The sequence below is a fragment of the Ruditapes philippinarum genome, unplaced genomic scaffold (assembly GCF_026571515.1).
Source record: "Ruditapes philippinarum isolate M1 unplaced genomic scaffold, ASM2657151v2 ctg6727_1_1_1_1, whole genome shotgun sequence".
NCBI classification, from domain to species: domain Eukaryota; kingdom Metazoa; phylum Mollusca; class Bivalvia; order Venerida; family Veneridae; genus Ruditapes; species Ruditapes philippinarum.
In genome coordinates, this window is record NW_026865243.1 from 8,187 (window position 1) to 25,093 (window position 16,907).

Consider the following 16,907-nt stretch of genomic DNA (forward strand, 5'->3'; position numbering starts at 1 on the left):
CGGACGTATGAATAGATTCATGTATTTATTTTCATTATATACCATATTTGGCCTCATACCGGCATGCAACGGACAAGAACATATATCATTGTTTTGCAAGTTATCCTAAACATAGTTATTATTAAATGCAATTATTGTTTCTTTAGCAGTTATTATTCAGAGCAATAACAAATAATTACTGAAAATACTTCTTTATTAATGTCATCAATATTGATTGACATCTACTGAAGACATTTTGGAGACTTGCAATGATTTGTCGTTAAATATATCTCCTTTACAAATTTCTAGTATATTACGAAGATGTCGTTATTAATGCAATTTCAATTATCTATAAATGTGTTTAGTATGCATTTCCTGAATAGGCAAGTAAGTAGAGCGCAGGACTGATAATCTCGAGGACCTACTATTGCCACTATCATTTTTAACAATTTTGTTTATTTGATTTTTTAATTGTTTATGTTTATTCATCTTCTTTCAAAAAGTTCTTTTCATGTCTATTCTGAAATATTCTTTCTCTAAGGGTTTTTGCTAACTCTCACCCTAACCATAAGTAGTTATATATATATGGCGGATGTTTGTACTTCGGGATGTTGCTTTTTTGTTTTGTTTGTTTTGGGTTTTACGTCACATCGACACAGTATAGGTCATATCGCGACGTTCAGCTTTACTGGTGGAGGAAGACCTCAGGTGCCCTTCCGTGCATATTTCAGGCACGAATGGGCACCTGAGTAGAACCACCGACGTTCCGTAAGCTAGCTGGATAGCTTCCTCACATGAAAAATCCAAAGTCCCTTTCGGGATTCGAACCCACAGCGGTGAGGGGCAAGTGATTCGAAGTCAACGACCTTAACCACTCGGCCACGGACGCCCCCTCTCGGGATGTTGCTAATTTGTGCTATTGTGTGTTGTTGATATACTGATTGTGTGCTTTTGCACTTACGATATCGTGAAACTAACATAGTAATGCATTAATGTGGATTCTGTTATTCTGTGTGGGAAGATTTTTGAACTTCTTCTATGTTGCGTTTAGGTCGTAACAATAGTGTAATATTAACATGAGGGCTCTTTAATTGTATATTGCACAGATGACGTCACGCCATTTGAAGTGTAATTTCACAAGTGAAATGCCGTTGTTATTAAATGGGTTTATGTTCTTTATTACACTTCTGCGCTTTATCTTTTTTGATAAACTCAAATAATTGTTCTTTGAATATTACAAAGAATGAACACTGTCTGAACTTCAAACATTTAATACTATACATGTATGTTTAACTAGATTCATTTTGTCATAAAAGCAACATGTGCAAATGTTCTTCGACTAGAAAGTGATGTGAGGGGAAGTTTGTCCATGATTTACCACCTTTATTTATAGACTGTCTTTGAGACTAGATCCATATCACAGTTAAGGTTATCATCTATAAACCAGTGTTTCCATTTCTTGGCACGGCTTATTTTTGCCTCGTTACCTGAAAAAAACACAAAAACAAAAAACAATATTAGATAGAAATTTTGTTTTTAACATGTATTTTGAACTCTTTTCACCTTTGACATACAGTCCCAATTTGAAATAGGGTGGTTTGATTAAAAAACTTAAAGAGAATCCCTGAAGAAAGCCCAACACGGTATATTGTGTTGCGGGCTCGGTTAGACTGAGCCTGTTCATGGACGGTACTGTCAAGTGCAAACTACCGTTCACGACCCCTAGCACCCGATTAATCAGAATTCAACATTTAAGATGAACTGGTACAATTCAGAATTAGAATCCACAGATGTGTTCATATGGCGGATATCATGGAACTTTTTACGTGACACATAAGTGCCATTCCGTGAAAAACGGCATATGGTCCCCAGAGTAAAAAAAATGCATGTGCCCTAAACGAGAAAACAATGTAAATAAAATGAATTTTGAAAGGCGATCAGAGGTTATGAACCCTGCATATCACAGATAAGACGTCAAAAGACAAATTAAAAAATCAGGTCACATATCCTATGGAAGATTCAAGAGTATTCAAGTGAGGACTTCTGGACCCTCACTTGTGGCACGGAAGTGTCACATTGAAGGTTCCATGATAACCGCCGTATGAACACATCTGCGGATGTTTCTAAATTCAAAATTTTACTATTTCATGTTTAAATGTTGAATTCTGCTTAAGCCGGTGCTAGGGGGCTTGGACGGTAACTTGCACTTTCCAGTACCGTCCATGAACAGGCTCAATCAAACCGAGCCTGCAACATTTTCAATTTTGCCGTGTTGGGCTTTCTTTAGGGATTCTGTATTTATCTATTTTATGATCACATCCGTGTTATTTGTGCCGTGTGGCGGCTGTAAAAAGTCTCCCCGTACATCTAATCAATGATGTTATATTTTCGACCCTTGAAGATCGTTCAGCACGACATTATTGTTGTGCTTGTGGTATTTTTAGTTTCAACTTTTCGGCATTTTCTAGTTGGGTGGTTCCAATATTCCTACTTGAATAATGTTGAATCACCCCTAGGATATGTTGCCTGCTTTTTAAATTTGTCTTTTGACGTCTTATCTGTGATACGCAGGCTTCATAACATCTGATCCCCTTTCAAAATTCCATTTTATTTAGTTCCGCCCATTGTTTTCTCGTTTGGGGCACACGCTTTTTATTACTTGGGGACCATACGCCGCTTTTAATGGAACGGCACGGAAGTGTCACATTGAAGGTTCCATGATAACCGCCGTATGAACACATCTGCGGATGTTTCTAAATTCAAAATTTTACTATTTCATGTTTAAATGTTGAATTCTGCTTAAGCCGGTGCTAGGGGGCGTTGACGGTAACTTGCACTTTCCAGTACCGTCCATGAACAGGCTCAATCAAACCGAGCCTGCAACATTTTCAATTTTGCCGTGTTGGGCTTTCTTTAGGGATTCTGTATTTATCTATTTTCTGGAACCACCCAACAAGAAAATAGCCGAATAGAAAGAACTAACTTACCACCAGCACAACAATAAAGTCGTGCCTGCTGAACGATCTTTAAGTATCGGAAAAATAAAATCTCTGATTGTATTTACGGGGCGACTTTTTTCAGCCTCCACACAGAACAAACAACGCTGGTGTGTTGAACAACGCTAACAAAACGTTTTTCTTCCTTTTTTGAATTTTATTATTGTTAAATTGTGACATTCTGTTTCAGTTCACAACCACATCAAAACAATATTCAGTTGTAAACAACAAGCGTTTTTCTAACAATTTCTATAATCGTCAGCTATCTCAGCATTTATCAGTGCTTGATAACTGATTCAGAGGTTTTGATAATATTTAAAAAGAAAAAAGAGGCATTTCTTTGTTACAAAAATCATTACAGGGCTATGTACTCTTGACTAAAAAAAAGGGTGACTGGTTACATATAGCAATATTTCAAAAGGCATGTATGTGGTACAAAACTCTTTACTAAATCTCCAAGTAAGAAAAAAAACACATAAAAAACAACAACAGAATATTCTTGTCAAAATCCATGACAATGTCACATGCCCTGATTCATTTTCATCAAGTGATATGAAAATAGGTATTTCATAAGTGGCGGTAGCCATAAGTTAAATATGATATTTTTATACCACATGATAAATCCTGTATTCATAGAAAATTCTAATTTTCTGTTTATTATATACATATCTTTTTCTTTTCTTTTGACATTACAATTTGAATGACATTTTCTGTGAAATTTCATGTATTGACTTAATTTAGAAGAAAGTTACATTTTTGTTCGGCAAGACCGCAGTAAAATTATGGAAAATAATGTTTTACAGTGAAGATACAGAAAATACTGAAAATGAGAAATGTTTTAGAAACAAATCAATGTCAAGGATAAGATCTGTCGGTTAGATATGCTTGAATATTTCGTTGCTCGATAATGAAACAAAACATGGACAATGCAGAATTTAAAAATTTAAAAAAATGGCCATCATTCTGTCAAAATCCTTGTAACAATTATAAGTTTTGGAAAGTGACCCTTAACTATGCTTTTAAATCAGTTACTGAAGTTGCAATACATTGCAAACTGTTGAATCTTTGAAAAGTGAAATAATCAAAACAGCGTTTAAGGTTGGATGTCCTAGTGAAAATTGGGCATCAGATGACATTAAATTTGCTAAGCGTATACGTAACAAAGATGGAATAGTGCTTGTAGGGTTACGTTATAATGATGATAAATTCAAAATATACAGGGGGCGTGATGTTTTACGCAGTGCGGGAATTCGTGTAGGAGATGACTTAACAAAGCGTTCTCAATTATGGTCTCTTAATCAAAGTGGAAAGACTATCATAAAGGCAAACTTGTTGTAGAAGAAAAAAGGTCCAAGGAAATAAATGTTGCAGGTGTAGAAAATACAGGAGCGAGGGTATTTAAACGAGCAACGAGACAAACCATTGACATTGAACATGGCATAATTCCTGAAGATATTAACTTTAACCAGCAAACAGTGGAATACAGTGATATGAATGAAAAGTCTGAGAATGGCAATTGAGCCAGGCCAATATCATCTTATATAGACCTTTACAATTACAATTCAAGTATGGTTTTAGGGATGTGTTCAAGGCCCTCACAGTGTATTTACATTAAATATAGCTTTTTGGAACATTGATGGGATAAAAAATAAAAAAATTTACAATGATTTGTTGGAATATTTAAATCAGTTTGATATTTTTTTTTTTTGGAAACATGGTTAACTGCTCTGTACGGTAGAGCGATGGTGAAATATTGGTGTATGTAAAATGTTCTATATCGCATTATATTTCATGTATTTTGCCAGAATGTGATTTTTGGTATATTTTTTAAACTTAGTCTAAGTGAAAATATTCTGTCTTCACATAACGAATGTGTGCTTTCTTTAATATATTTGCCTCTAGAACAGTCTCCTTATTATTTAAATAAGTTAAACAAAGGTATAGATATGCTTGAAGACTCAGTACTAAATATATATTGATAATGGGTGTAAAGATATAATGTTAATAGGTGATTTTAATGCTCGGACAGGAAATCTAAAAGATATTTTAGAGTGTAATATATTCACCCGATATTGATGGCTATTCAGTATTATTTGTTATAGATGAAGCAATTAATGAGAGAAAGTCTTGTTACCTTTAGACAAACTCTTTTGGTCATAATTTACTTCATTTCTGTAAAGCATATAATTATGTTAAAAATTGTTAATGGACGTTTTTTTGATGATAAGGATATAGGCGAGTTCACATATATTGGACCCACTGGGAGTAGTGTTATTGATTATATTATTGTTTCTGACGATGTTATACAGTATATTACTTCATTTCAAATTGGAACACGTACTGAATCACCTCATTTTCCTGTAAGTTTTGAATTAAGATATAATATTGGTGTTAATGACAGGGTTACAGAAGTTAGTTTGAAAAGAAATGAACCTATGGTATATTACAATTTTAATGAGGAAAATAGTCAACATTATCGTGATCAATTACTTATGAATTACGAATTATTAGTTAATATATGTAGTAGAATTTGTTACACAGAAACAGACATTGAACAAATTGTAAATCGTTTAATGATTTTCTTTTTGACTGTGCTAGTTGTTGTATGAGAAAAACTAAATTGTACCATTCATTGTTAAAACAACCAAAATGGTTTGATAAATACTGTCCTGAGTTAGAATATCAGAAAAATAGATGTTTAAGAAGTTATAGGAGGAACAAAACTGAAGCATTATTAAATGAATTTAAACTTTCTAGGAAAAGATTTAAGAAGATATGTGAACAAAACAAACAACAGGAATATAATGAAAAAAGTTAAATGAGTTGATCGAAAAATGTAAAAATCACAAAGCTTTTTGGAGAAAGGTTAAATCTATGAGTTCAAATAGAGAAAATGTTCAAAATAATATAACTACGGATGCATGGAAAATCTATTTTGAGAATTTATTTAATGGTGATTGTGAGACCATTCTAGGTGATAATGACAGTATTAATGACGCTTCTATTGATAATGATATCGAAGATTCCATTTTTAATGCAGAAATTACTGATGAAGAAATTTTGTATGCCGTTAAATCATTAAGACGTGGGAAAAGCCCAGTGGAGGATAATATTATTCCTGAATTTTTCATAACAGGAGTTGATATTCTTTTACCTTTTTTGTATAAAATTTTTAACCAGTTATATGATACTGTTAAATTTCCAATCTCATTGGGAAAATCAGTTATTATAACTATCCATAAAAAGGGGAATTACAATACACCAAGTAATTTTAGAGGTATATCACTTAAAAATGTATTAGGAAAAATTTATACTTGTATGTTAACTTAAAGAATAACATTTTATGTAAATACATTTGATAAAATAAGAGAGCCTCAAGCAGGGTTTCGTGAGGGCTATTCTACGACAGATAATGCTTTTGTTCTTCAAGCTTTTGTAAATAAACAACTGTCAAAAAAGGGTGGTAAATTGTATGTGGCCTTTGTGTGTTTCATAAAGTGTTTTGACTTAATAAACAGAAATAAGCTTTGGGAAATATGCCGACAGAATGGTTTTAAAGGGAAGTTGTATTCAGCAATGGTTAGTTTATATAGTTCTGTACAAGCTTGTGTTAGAACAATTAATGGTTTAACAGAGTATTTTGACTGTCAAATAGGCTTTAAACAGGGTTGCTTAGCTTCCCCAATATTACTTGTCATATTTATTAACGAATTTGTAAAGGAAATAAAAAATTGTCAGCTAAAAGGTATTCAGTTGTTTCCAGATATTACAGAAATATTGACATTATTATTTGATGATGATTTAGCTCTGACTTCAGACACTGTTAATGGACTCCAGAAATTGCTTGATTTGTTAAAACAATTTTGTGACCAACACTTTGTCAAGGTTAATCCTAGCAAAACTAAGGTTATGTTTTTTAAAAAAAGGGGGGGGGGACTAAGTATGCATTAAAAGTGGTTTTTTGATGATAACAGATTAGTAACTGCATCAAAGTTTTCATATGTAGGCAACACTTTCACAAGCAAACTGTCTTTTCCTTATATGACACAGGACCAAAGCTTCAAAGCTAAACGAGTTCTTATATCTATTCTATATATATTGTATGAGTATGGACAACTTCCAAAACATGTATTTTTCGAAATATTTGATACAAAAATCAGTCCAATTTTGTTATATGGGAGCGAGATTTGGGGTGCTAGTGAGCAAAAATGCACTGCTTCCATTTAAAATTATGCATGTAAAAGATATATGTGCCTTAGTCAAAAAAAAAAATAACATAGTTATTTTGGGGGATTGTGGCAGATATCCAATGTTTATCACAACTGCTAAAAATGTTATTGGTGTAGAATCTTAAAAATGGATGTAAAATGATATGTAAAAAAGCATACAATATGATGAAATGTTTTGATAGCTATGGACAAAAAAAAATGGGTTACATATGTTAAAAATTTACCCATGAGAAATGGATTTGGGCAAATTTGGTTTGATCAGAGTGTACCTAATGAAAAGTTATTCCTTCATCAATTTACTATTAGACTTCAGGATCAGTATCTTCAAACTTGGAATTCTGATGTGGGTAAAAGTTTTAAACTGTCATTGTATGCAAATTATAAGTTAACTTTTGAACATGAAATAGATCTGGATTGTGTAACAATTAAAAAATTTAGAAATGCATTGGGTAAATTAAGGACCTCTTCACATGAATTAGAAATAGAAAGTGGGAGGTATCATAACACTGAAAGAAATCAAAGAATATGCAAACTGTGTAATACTGAAATTGAAATTGAATTTCATTTTGTTTTAAAATGTCCCAGATTAACTTTCTTTAAGAGAGAAATATATCCCATCTAAATTCTATCAATCCCCCAATATTAACAAGCTCAATATTTTGATGTCATCAAAAAATGTAGATATTATAATGAGATTGGCTGTGTTTGCATATTGTGCTTTACAAGAACGTTATATGTTGCTAAATGATATTGTTAAATTATGCATTTATTTATGTTTCTACACATTCTGGTGGGTAAATACTATGATAAATGATATTATTTAAATATGTAATTATTTATGTATCTACACATTCTGTTGGGTAAACACTATACATATATGTTAAAAAAAGTTTATTTCTGTCACTTTATATACATTTGTACTTGTAGTTATAAATTGTATTTGATATATATAGTACACTTGCACTACATCATGTAATGCTTGTAATGTATATGTTTTGTTGATATGGGCCGGAGGCCAAAATCAAATAAACCTTTCGTCATGGTCATTGTCATTGCCCTCAGTAGTTTTAGAGATATTTAGTTACACCTTAAAACTAAACCAAAGTGTGACACTGACGCCTTGGGGTCACAATTACTCTCCCTATTTTTGGGAAGTGGAACTGAAAATTAAGAAATACAACCAAATGAAAACGTTTATTTTTCAAGTAGGGGATTAATGTAATTTTTGGCTTGGAAAAATTAATTTTAGTAACACAGACAACAAACCAAAATAAATCCTGTTCATGTAGATATATTTCAGATATACTTACTTTTAACGTACACGTGTCATTTGCAAAAAAATGTTTCTGCCTTGTTCCAACCCTAATACGATCACCTCGACATTTTCTTTTCTCGATATTTTTGGATTTTCCGATGACTTTCAGATATCGAAAGTCAACCGACATGTTTTATGAAGATATCTGTCTCATGTAGTATCTCATTATTGCTGCACTACTTCCTAGTTTTAATAAGTCATGACGATTTGGTTCAAACATATCAATTTAAGCTTGATTGCTAACAAGGTCTTGCATCTTATATTATTAACTTTCGAGTCCGCTCCCTGTTACCAACCAGTACTGTTGTTATAAGAAGAAACATGGTCGTGACCCGATAAGGGCTCGAACCCATGATCCCTGGGTTAAGGGGCAAACATATTAACCACAAAGCTAGGCTCCCCTCAGCATGACCAGAAAAATATAACAACATTGAATTGAAGAACGTGGCAATTTTTTACGGCTGCCACACAACACTTGACACCTGCTGTTGTGATATATACATATCAGGAAAAAGTGATCTCTCGAAAGCATTTAAAACAGCACAATTACATGAAAACAAGATATGTTTGCAAAACATGTATGCCCCCTATCGGCAGCCAATTTGTCATGTGATCAGGTTATTATGCATGACTTCTGACCCAGTGAACAAGCAATTAATAAGGGTTATCTAGTATCTACTGGTCATGACTTGTCACAATGTAACAATTATTGTGACCCCATAGGATGTGAGCTGCAATTAAAGTTATTAAAAATCTAACCAAATAATATATACATAAATTTTATGAATCAATACGCCTCATTAATGACAGCCAAGTTGTTATATTACTTAAGACTTTCAAATGTGTATACCAAAAGCACATACAAATATCAACAAGGCAACTTGAGTTGTTGAATTATTGGTCAGAAACGGTCATTAAGTACAAGGTCACTATGACATTGACCCCTTGACCCAAAAAACAAAAAAATCAAAAGGGGTCATCTACTGGTCATGACCAATCATCATACCAAGTTTGAACTTCCTAGGCCTAAGGGTTCTTTAGTTATTGATCGGAAACCGTTTTTACCTAAAAGGACAATATGACCATGACCTTTGACCCCTTGACCCCAAAATCTTTAGGGGTCATCTGCTGGTCATGACCAATCATTATACCAAGTTTGAAGTACCTAGGCGTAGGCCTATTTTAGTTATTGAGCGGAAACAGTTTTTACCTAAAAGGTCAATGTGACCTTGACCTTTCACACTGAAATCAATAGGGTCATATGCTGGTTATGACCAATCATCATACCAATGTGAAATTCCTAGGCCTAAGCGTTTTTTAGTTATTGATCAGAAACCGTTTTTACCTACAAGGTCAATTTGACCTTGACCTTTGACCCCTTGACCAGAATATCAAAAGGGTTCATCTGCTGGTCATGACCAATCATCATACCAAGTTTGAAATTCCTATGCCTGAGCGTTCTTTAGTTTTTGATCAGAAACTGTTTTTACCTACAAGGTCAATGTGATCTTGACCTTTGACCCCTTGACCCCAAAATCAATAGGGGTCATTTGCTGGTCATGACCAATCACCATTCCAAGTTTGAAGTTCCTAGGTTTGAGGGTTCTTTAGTTATTGATCGGAAACTGTTTTTACCTTCAAAATCAATGTGACCTTGACCTTTGACCCCTTGACCCCAATATCAATAGGGTTCATTTGCTGGTCATGACCAATTATCAAACCAAGTTTGAATTTCCTAGGCCTGAGCGTTTTTTAGTTTTTGATCGGAAACCGTTTTACCTACAATGTCAATGTGACCTTGACCTTTGGCCCCTTGACCCCACAATCAATAGAGGTAATTGCTGGTCATGACCAATCATTATACCAAGTTTGAAGTACCTAGGCATAGGCCTATTTTAGTTATTGAGCGGAAACAGTTTTTACCTACAAGGTCAATGTGACCTTGACCTTTGACCCCTTGACCCCAAAATCGATAGGGGTCATCTACCGATCATGACCAATCACCATATTAAGTTTGAAGTACGTAAGGGTTCTTTAGTTATCACTCGGAAACCATTTGTTCTACGGACCGACGGACGGGACGGACCGACGGACCGACAAGTGCAAAGCAATATACCCCCTCTTCTTCGAAGTGGGGGCATAATTACAGACTTGGTTTGATTAAGAATGTACATGAGGAATAATGACAAAGTGCAACATCTTTCACAACCCCTTAGCAGTCTCAATTCTTAAAATAGATTAATACAGAATCCCTAAAGCAAGCCCAACACGGCAAAATTGAAAATGTTGCAGGCTCGGTTTGATTGAGCCTGTTCAAGGACGGTACTGGAAAGTGCAAGTTACCGTCCATGCCCCGTACCTCCGGCTTAAGCAGAATTCAACATTTAATTATGCAATAGTAAAATTTTGAATTTAGAAACATCCGCAGATGTGTTAATAGGCGGTCATCATGGAACCTTCAATGTGACACTTCCGTGCCATTCCACGAAAAGCGGTTTATGGTCCCCAAGTAATAAAATGTGTGTGCCCTAAACGAGAAAACAATGGGCAGAACTAAAAAAATGGAATTTCGAAAGGGGATCAGAGGTTATGAAGCCTGCATATAACACATAAAAAGTGCTGGAATCACTTATCCTGAAGAGCTCAGTGGTCTTTTTTTTAATCTTAAGATATACCCCAATTTTGATATCATTCAATGCAATCTTGATCACAATAATATTAGTACTTAGTATATATTATATTTTTAGAAAATTGATTACTCAAACTCAGTTAAGTGTTTCAAGTACATCATGACAGATTTACATTTTAGATATTGTTTTCCTTTCTTCTTCCACGTTTGGAAATCAAGATCACTTCAAAATTATTCACGCTAAGGTTATTTCTTTTTAAAACTAAATAACATACATGTAGTTGTATTTTAATGTATAAAAATTATGCAAAACACTTACCATTATTAATATTTTAAATGAACATGTTCATCATTTAATCTGCCTGACATAATTTACTAAATACCGAATAGTGCACACCAAATTAGAAAGGCATGTATTTACCGGTTGAACTGGTTCTGCACTGTTCGCATATGTACTATAAAATCATTATTATTCGTTGGGCACGAATTTTTGTGGTTTTCGTGGGTAGGTCAATCCACGAATTTAAGATCCGACGAAATTTTATCCCAGGAAATACTTCTTGCAATGTCTTTGTTCTATATATTACAAACATGCGTCTTTTCGGGCCGATTTACGCGAAATGGACGTATATACATATACATACATCTAACCAGGTTAGTGACAGATTAAATCCGTATATATTTAATACAATATTTAAGGAACTTGAAAGAAAACTCAATTATATGTCCTCAATTTACTGTCACAAATGTCGCATATACAAACTTGATCGTTGTTGATTGTGTTAACAAGAATACTTGACATAATCGAGTAAATATGGGAACACAGGCAATCCAATAATTAACGCTTATAAAAAATGTTAGTTTGCTCTTATACATTAAAAAAAAGTTTTTGATATTAACACTATAAAAATACAATCGCTAAAACAGATGAATTGTACATTCTTTTGTCGTTTTTAAATGTTCCAGTTTAAATGAATTTTAATCTGTACTTGTGCGAATGCTACTGTATTCCGTAAACATCAAAGACGCCACTGACTTTTTCAAGATCCTTACATACTCGTGTTATTTACTCAGATTAATTTATATGCATGTTAATTTACACAGTCACTGTGACGTTGTGAGTAGTTACAGGCAAATATGGTAAGACAAATTCAGGGTGTAAATTTTTTAACTCGCCAGGTGTCGTATAAATTATGCGATGTTTATATTGGCGAATTACATGGGCAGTGTGACTAATGGAGGTGCATATCATACATGTGTAAATTGCAGCCGATTATCGGCAGTAATTGTGATATATTACAGTTATGGCCAAAGGCAAGGATTAAATTTATTGTGACATGATTTATACATGTTGTAAGTTTAACTGTTCGGCGATTAACTTTTAGATTACTTTGCATTAGATTACTATTTTTTTGCATGAAAATGAAAATCCACGAATTTAAGAACCCACGAAAATGTTCGTTTTGATAAAACCACGAAATTTTATGCCCACGAATATAAGTGAATTCTCAGTATACCATACAAGGCTTCCATAAGTGGAAGTTTGGGAGTCATTTACTCCTGATTTTGACTTGTGACTTCACAAAATAATCATTTTTCTTCTTTACCTAATAATATGACTTCCAGAGTCTGCTGTCACTGTCTTCCAAATTTTTTAAACTTAAAGGAAGCCCCAATCATAATTATATTTGGTTACCGCCAGTAGGCTTAGACATGTAAAGTAAATGTGTCAGCCGAGTTAAAACATTATATATTGCATTCTTTTCCCTGATAAATATTGTAAAAGCTAAAATGTTACATACCTCTAACCCAGTTGTTATTTATGATGATAGGACGAGAATGTTTTCGTGTGCCTTCTGGTAAGTTATACCACTGTCCATCAGCATAAATTTCCAATGGTAAAATCTTGTAACTCACATTCTTATACCTGAAAATGACAGAATATTTGATCTAATAATCATCACCTGAGGGTGGCGTTCATTGAACGTCGCCTTTCCTTTTTGATCTTGTAAATCATATTTGGTACAGAATTGGGTGACTTGATGATTTTTGTATTTTAGAAAAGGTAAGGTTAACTTAGATTGTAAACACTTCAAACCTAGGGTAACACTAACCTAACACTTCCAAAAGTTACGAAATTTCTGAGAAACTGGACACAAAACTAATTTTGGGGCTTTATATAATACATATTACATTATATCATAAAATTCTATATACACATTAACTTTAAACTACCAGCTGACAACCTTAACAGTAAAAGGTTTTGTTGACTTTATAGCAAAGATTTTTTGTTTTGCTCGCCATTCATTATCAAACTCATTGATAAGCTGTGTCTGCAGCAAACGTAAATACTTATCTCTATTACCAAACCTTAAATCAAATTCTTTAAAATGAAGTTATAAATGATAGATTGAAAAGCCATCTCAAAATACCATATGCTTTACTATCTTTTTGTGAAATTAGTTGCTGTTTTCGGAAGTGATATTTTTAATTTTTGAAAAAGATAAAAACATACTTTTCTCTGATCAATCTAGAGAAGAATTGTTGATCATTTTCCCTTTCAGAAACTGGTGCGTTGTCTAACTTCTGGCTTATTCGCTCCCCAAGTGCGATCATCTCTTCTTCAAGTTTTCTCCACAAAGCCTTTGCCTTGTCTGTAACACATAACCAGAGAAATCCCCCGGCAAACACTCTAGTGTTTGTTCTTGCTACAGGGTTGACTAGAACATCAAAACCCTTTATCTTTTGTAAATCTGGCACAGGGTTTGATAACCATAAAGAATCTACTTCAAACAGGAATACTTCTATATTTGCCATAAGTAACGAAAGAATCAATTCAGTTCTTTTTATCATGATTTTAATGTATCCGACCTTACTGTACGTCTGGTCGCCGTGTAATTGCATATTCATCGCTACCACACTTATATCTGGCCAATCCTGCGTGAGATTCTCTTTTGACACTTGGTCTAACGTGATGATCAAGACTGATTTATGAATTCCCATAGTTTTTGTATTACACAGCCAGCTATATGTAAACGGTAAATAAGCATCATTAACCGTCGTAACAAGAACTGTTCTATTGTAACCACTTATTTTTTTTGCAATGACCAACAAATCATTTTCTCCCTCGATAACATTATCACTTTTACTTTTCGTTGACATTTTTTTAGCCGAAGTCGGTTGTGTTATTTGTGAATTAAATCTTTTGTTTTTTGATACGGTATGATTAACTCTTTCCAAAGCATCAACTGATAATTGTTTCGACTCGGAATTATACTTACTGACTGTCATATATAAAGCTGTGCATATAATTGCAAGTCCTATAGTCATAAACATTTGCTTGCCCCGCATCATTTTTGACCGGTGGTACGTCCTGTCAACATGTGAGGTGGTATGCATATAGTCGGTGTCGCGTTTTACCACACGCGTGTTAATATTAACTTTGAATCACAGTACGGTCTTAAAGTTACACCAAAATAGTTAAATCATACACCATTTTATTTCAACATGAATACCCAATCTAATGGTATAACTTTGTAGAATTAATATATATTCTAACACACGGGATTGTTTTATAAAACATGTATTGCAGCGATTTTTAAATAACAACCTTCTTTGTGATTTTAAATATTGATAATAGCTATGCGTGTTTGTTATATTTGTCCAGGGATGTAAGTAGACAATCATTTATATGTCATTTTTCCTTAATTAAAATAACATGCTGTTAACAAATCGAAGCGTGTGAACGTCATTTATTGAATAAGAAAATGGTTATCAATAAAAGTGCAATTAGATAGAGCTACTTATAAAACCAAAATGTATAAATTGTTTTAGAAATTAGAATAGTGCATGGGTTCGATTTTATCGCACCGAAATAACAACGGTCATGCATACGAAATCATATTTAATTTGATCAAATATATTTGATTTATGTATAGTATAATACCATTTTCTCCGAAATCAATTTTGTGTCTACATGTGTCTTCAGCTGTAGATTTATGCAAACTTTTATAATGTTTTGATGTTAAACAAACTTGATCTCTGAAAAAATGTATAAACAGCCCAGCGGCATGTTTTTTTATATTTAACAAAACAGACTAGAATTAATAATATTTTTTTTCCAAAATGAATTGTGTCAAATTATTTTTTTTTAAATATACGTTTGTGTTCCAACACACAGGAGCATCTTGAAAAAAATATTTGAAGGGAATTGAAAAAAAAAAAAAAAAAAAAACAACAAAAAAACAAGCAAGCGTCTGTTCATAATTATGTTTTGTTTTTTCTTAGATAAATTATACCTGTTCTTCATGTCGAAAAATATTAATTAATGATAAAGAAATATTTTTAAGTAGATCGAAATTATCAGTATCTATCCTACTGGTTGAATGCATAAAAGTATTGATGCATGGAGGTGTCACTTCTTTTAAGTTCGCTTGGCTTGAAAGTTAACCGTATGCACTAAAACACGAAACATACCGTTTGAAGTGTTCGCCATTTCTTATATCAATTTATTGACAAATAGGAGTGTCAATAATTCTTGTATAAAACACATAATCTATCACCTAAATCTTTTACCACCTGATAAATCTTAATTGGAATAATAGCTTAGTGCTCTGTGGGTGTAGATAATGGAAAAGTCAATTCTTACATTTCTTTTTTTGTTTTTTGTTGTTTATTTTCAACAACCCGTGAATTCCATTTGAGAACAATGTATACACACATACACATCCAACAGGTGATAAATGGGCAACGGAAAAATATATGTACAAATGAGCCAAAATTGTTTAATGTGTGGCAAATAGAATTCAGAGTAATTGATTATCAACAAAGTTATGTTCCTTTATAAAACTACCACATTAAATAACTGTTCACGAGTGTAATTTGTATTTAGACTGTATACATTTATAAAGTTATTTTCATATATTTAGTGCTTGGAACATATTAATACATCCGTAAAAGGAAATACAGTTTATTGTTGTATGGTAACCACGGTTTTTGTACGGAAAATTCCGATAAATTGCGAAATGCAAAAAATTTTCTGTTGATCTCAATAAAAGAGTTCTCGCCCCTTAACAGACATTGTTTAAATTGTGTAATATATAATGTGAGATGATCAAACATAATCAACAAAGTATCAGACACCAAATTTTATTGAATAAAACACTTTAAAATGGAAGTCAGCTCAGAGTAATAACGCCATGCGAGCGATAAATCATATAAGGCACACTTGAACAAAATCCATCGTGTAATTTTAAGTTGGGAATACAAAAATAATCTATATTGAATGACTTCTATTAAAAGGTAATACAAAAAAGAGTTTTACCGTAAATAGCTTGTATAGAACGTGAAGAAATGTCTCTTATATACATGACGGTATATGACGTTAACAATTTAATATTACAAAACAGAAAGATATATGGCTTGTGCAAGTTAAATAGTTAACACTCAGTGAAATGTTTAGTCACTACGAAAGTTTGAATAAAATAATGCAAAGTGGAATCAATCATAATGCAAGTTCCAATGTCATCAAGCAAGATAGAATAAATGCATAAAAACTGTTCCATAAAAGGTTAAAGGACATTCACGATACTTAACGCTCAACATTATATTTCTCATTAAATTCACAACATGCTTATTTTTGTTCACTGTCAAGTTTTTCATTCAAAACTCTTACTGTTATTATGATTATTGAACAGAAATTGATAAATATGTAGCATTCAATATAAAAAATGCTTAAAAGATAAAACACTAACCCCTTC

At 33.0% G+C, this 16,907-nt stretch overlaps 1 protein-coding gene across 1 annotated transcript; it reads right to left on the minus strand.

Moving 5' to 3' along the window:
* Positions 1-1,288: 1,288 nt before the first annotated feature.
* Positions 1,289-14,328, minus strand: LOC132728330 (uncharacterized). The gene is made up of 3 exons (XM_060713981.1): positions 13,664-14,328; positions 12,951-13,075; positions 1,289-1,466 (listed from the first exon to the last, which is right to left on the minus strand). The coding sequence occupies exons 1-3, from the start codon at positions 14,308-14,310 to the stop codon at positions 1,363-1,365; spliced, it is 876 nt and encodes a 291-aa protein (XP_060569964.1). The 5' UTR covers positions 14,311-14,328; the 3' UTR covers positions 1,289-1,362.
* Positions 14,329-16,907: the final 2,579 nt, after the last annotated feature.

What these genes read in the sequence shown, in the direction of transcription:
- LOC132728330 (XM_060713981.1), bottom strand. Translation starts at nt 14,310, where the DNA reads ATGTCAACGAAAAGTAAAAGTGATAATGTTATCGAGGGAGAAAATGAT. An exon ending in TCTAGATTGATCAGAGAAAA is followed by an intron (nt 13,076 to 13,663) that starts GTATGTTTTTAT and finishes TGTCATTTTCAG; the next exon opens with GTATAAGAATGTGAGTTACA. An exon ending in AAATAACAACTGGGTTAGAG is followed by an intron (nt 1,467 to 12,950) that starts GTATGTAACATT and finishes TGTTTTTTTCAG; the next exon opens with GTAACGAGGCAAAAATAAGC.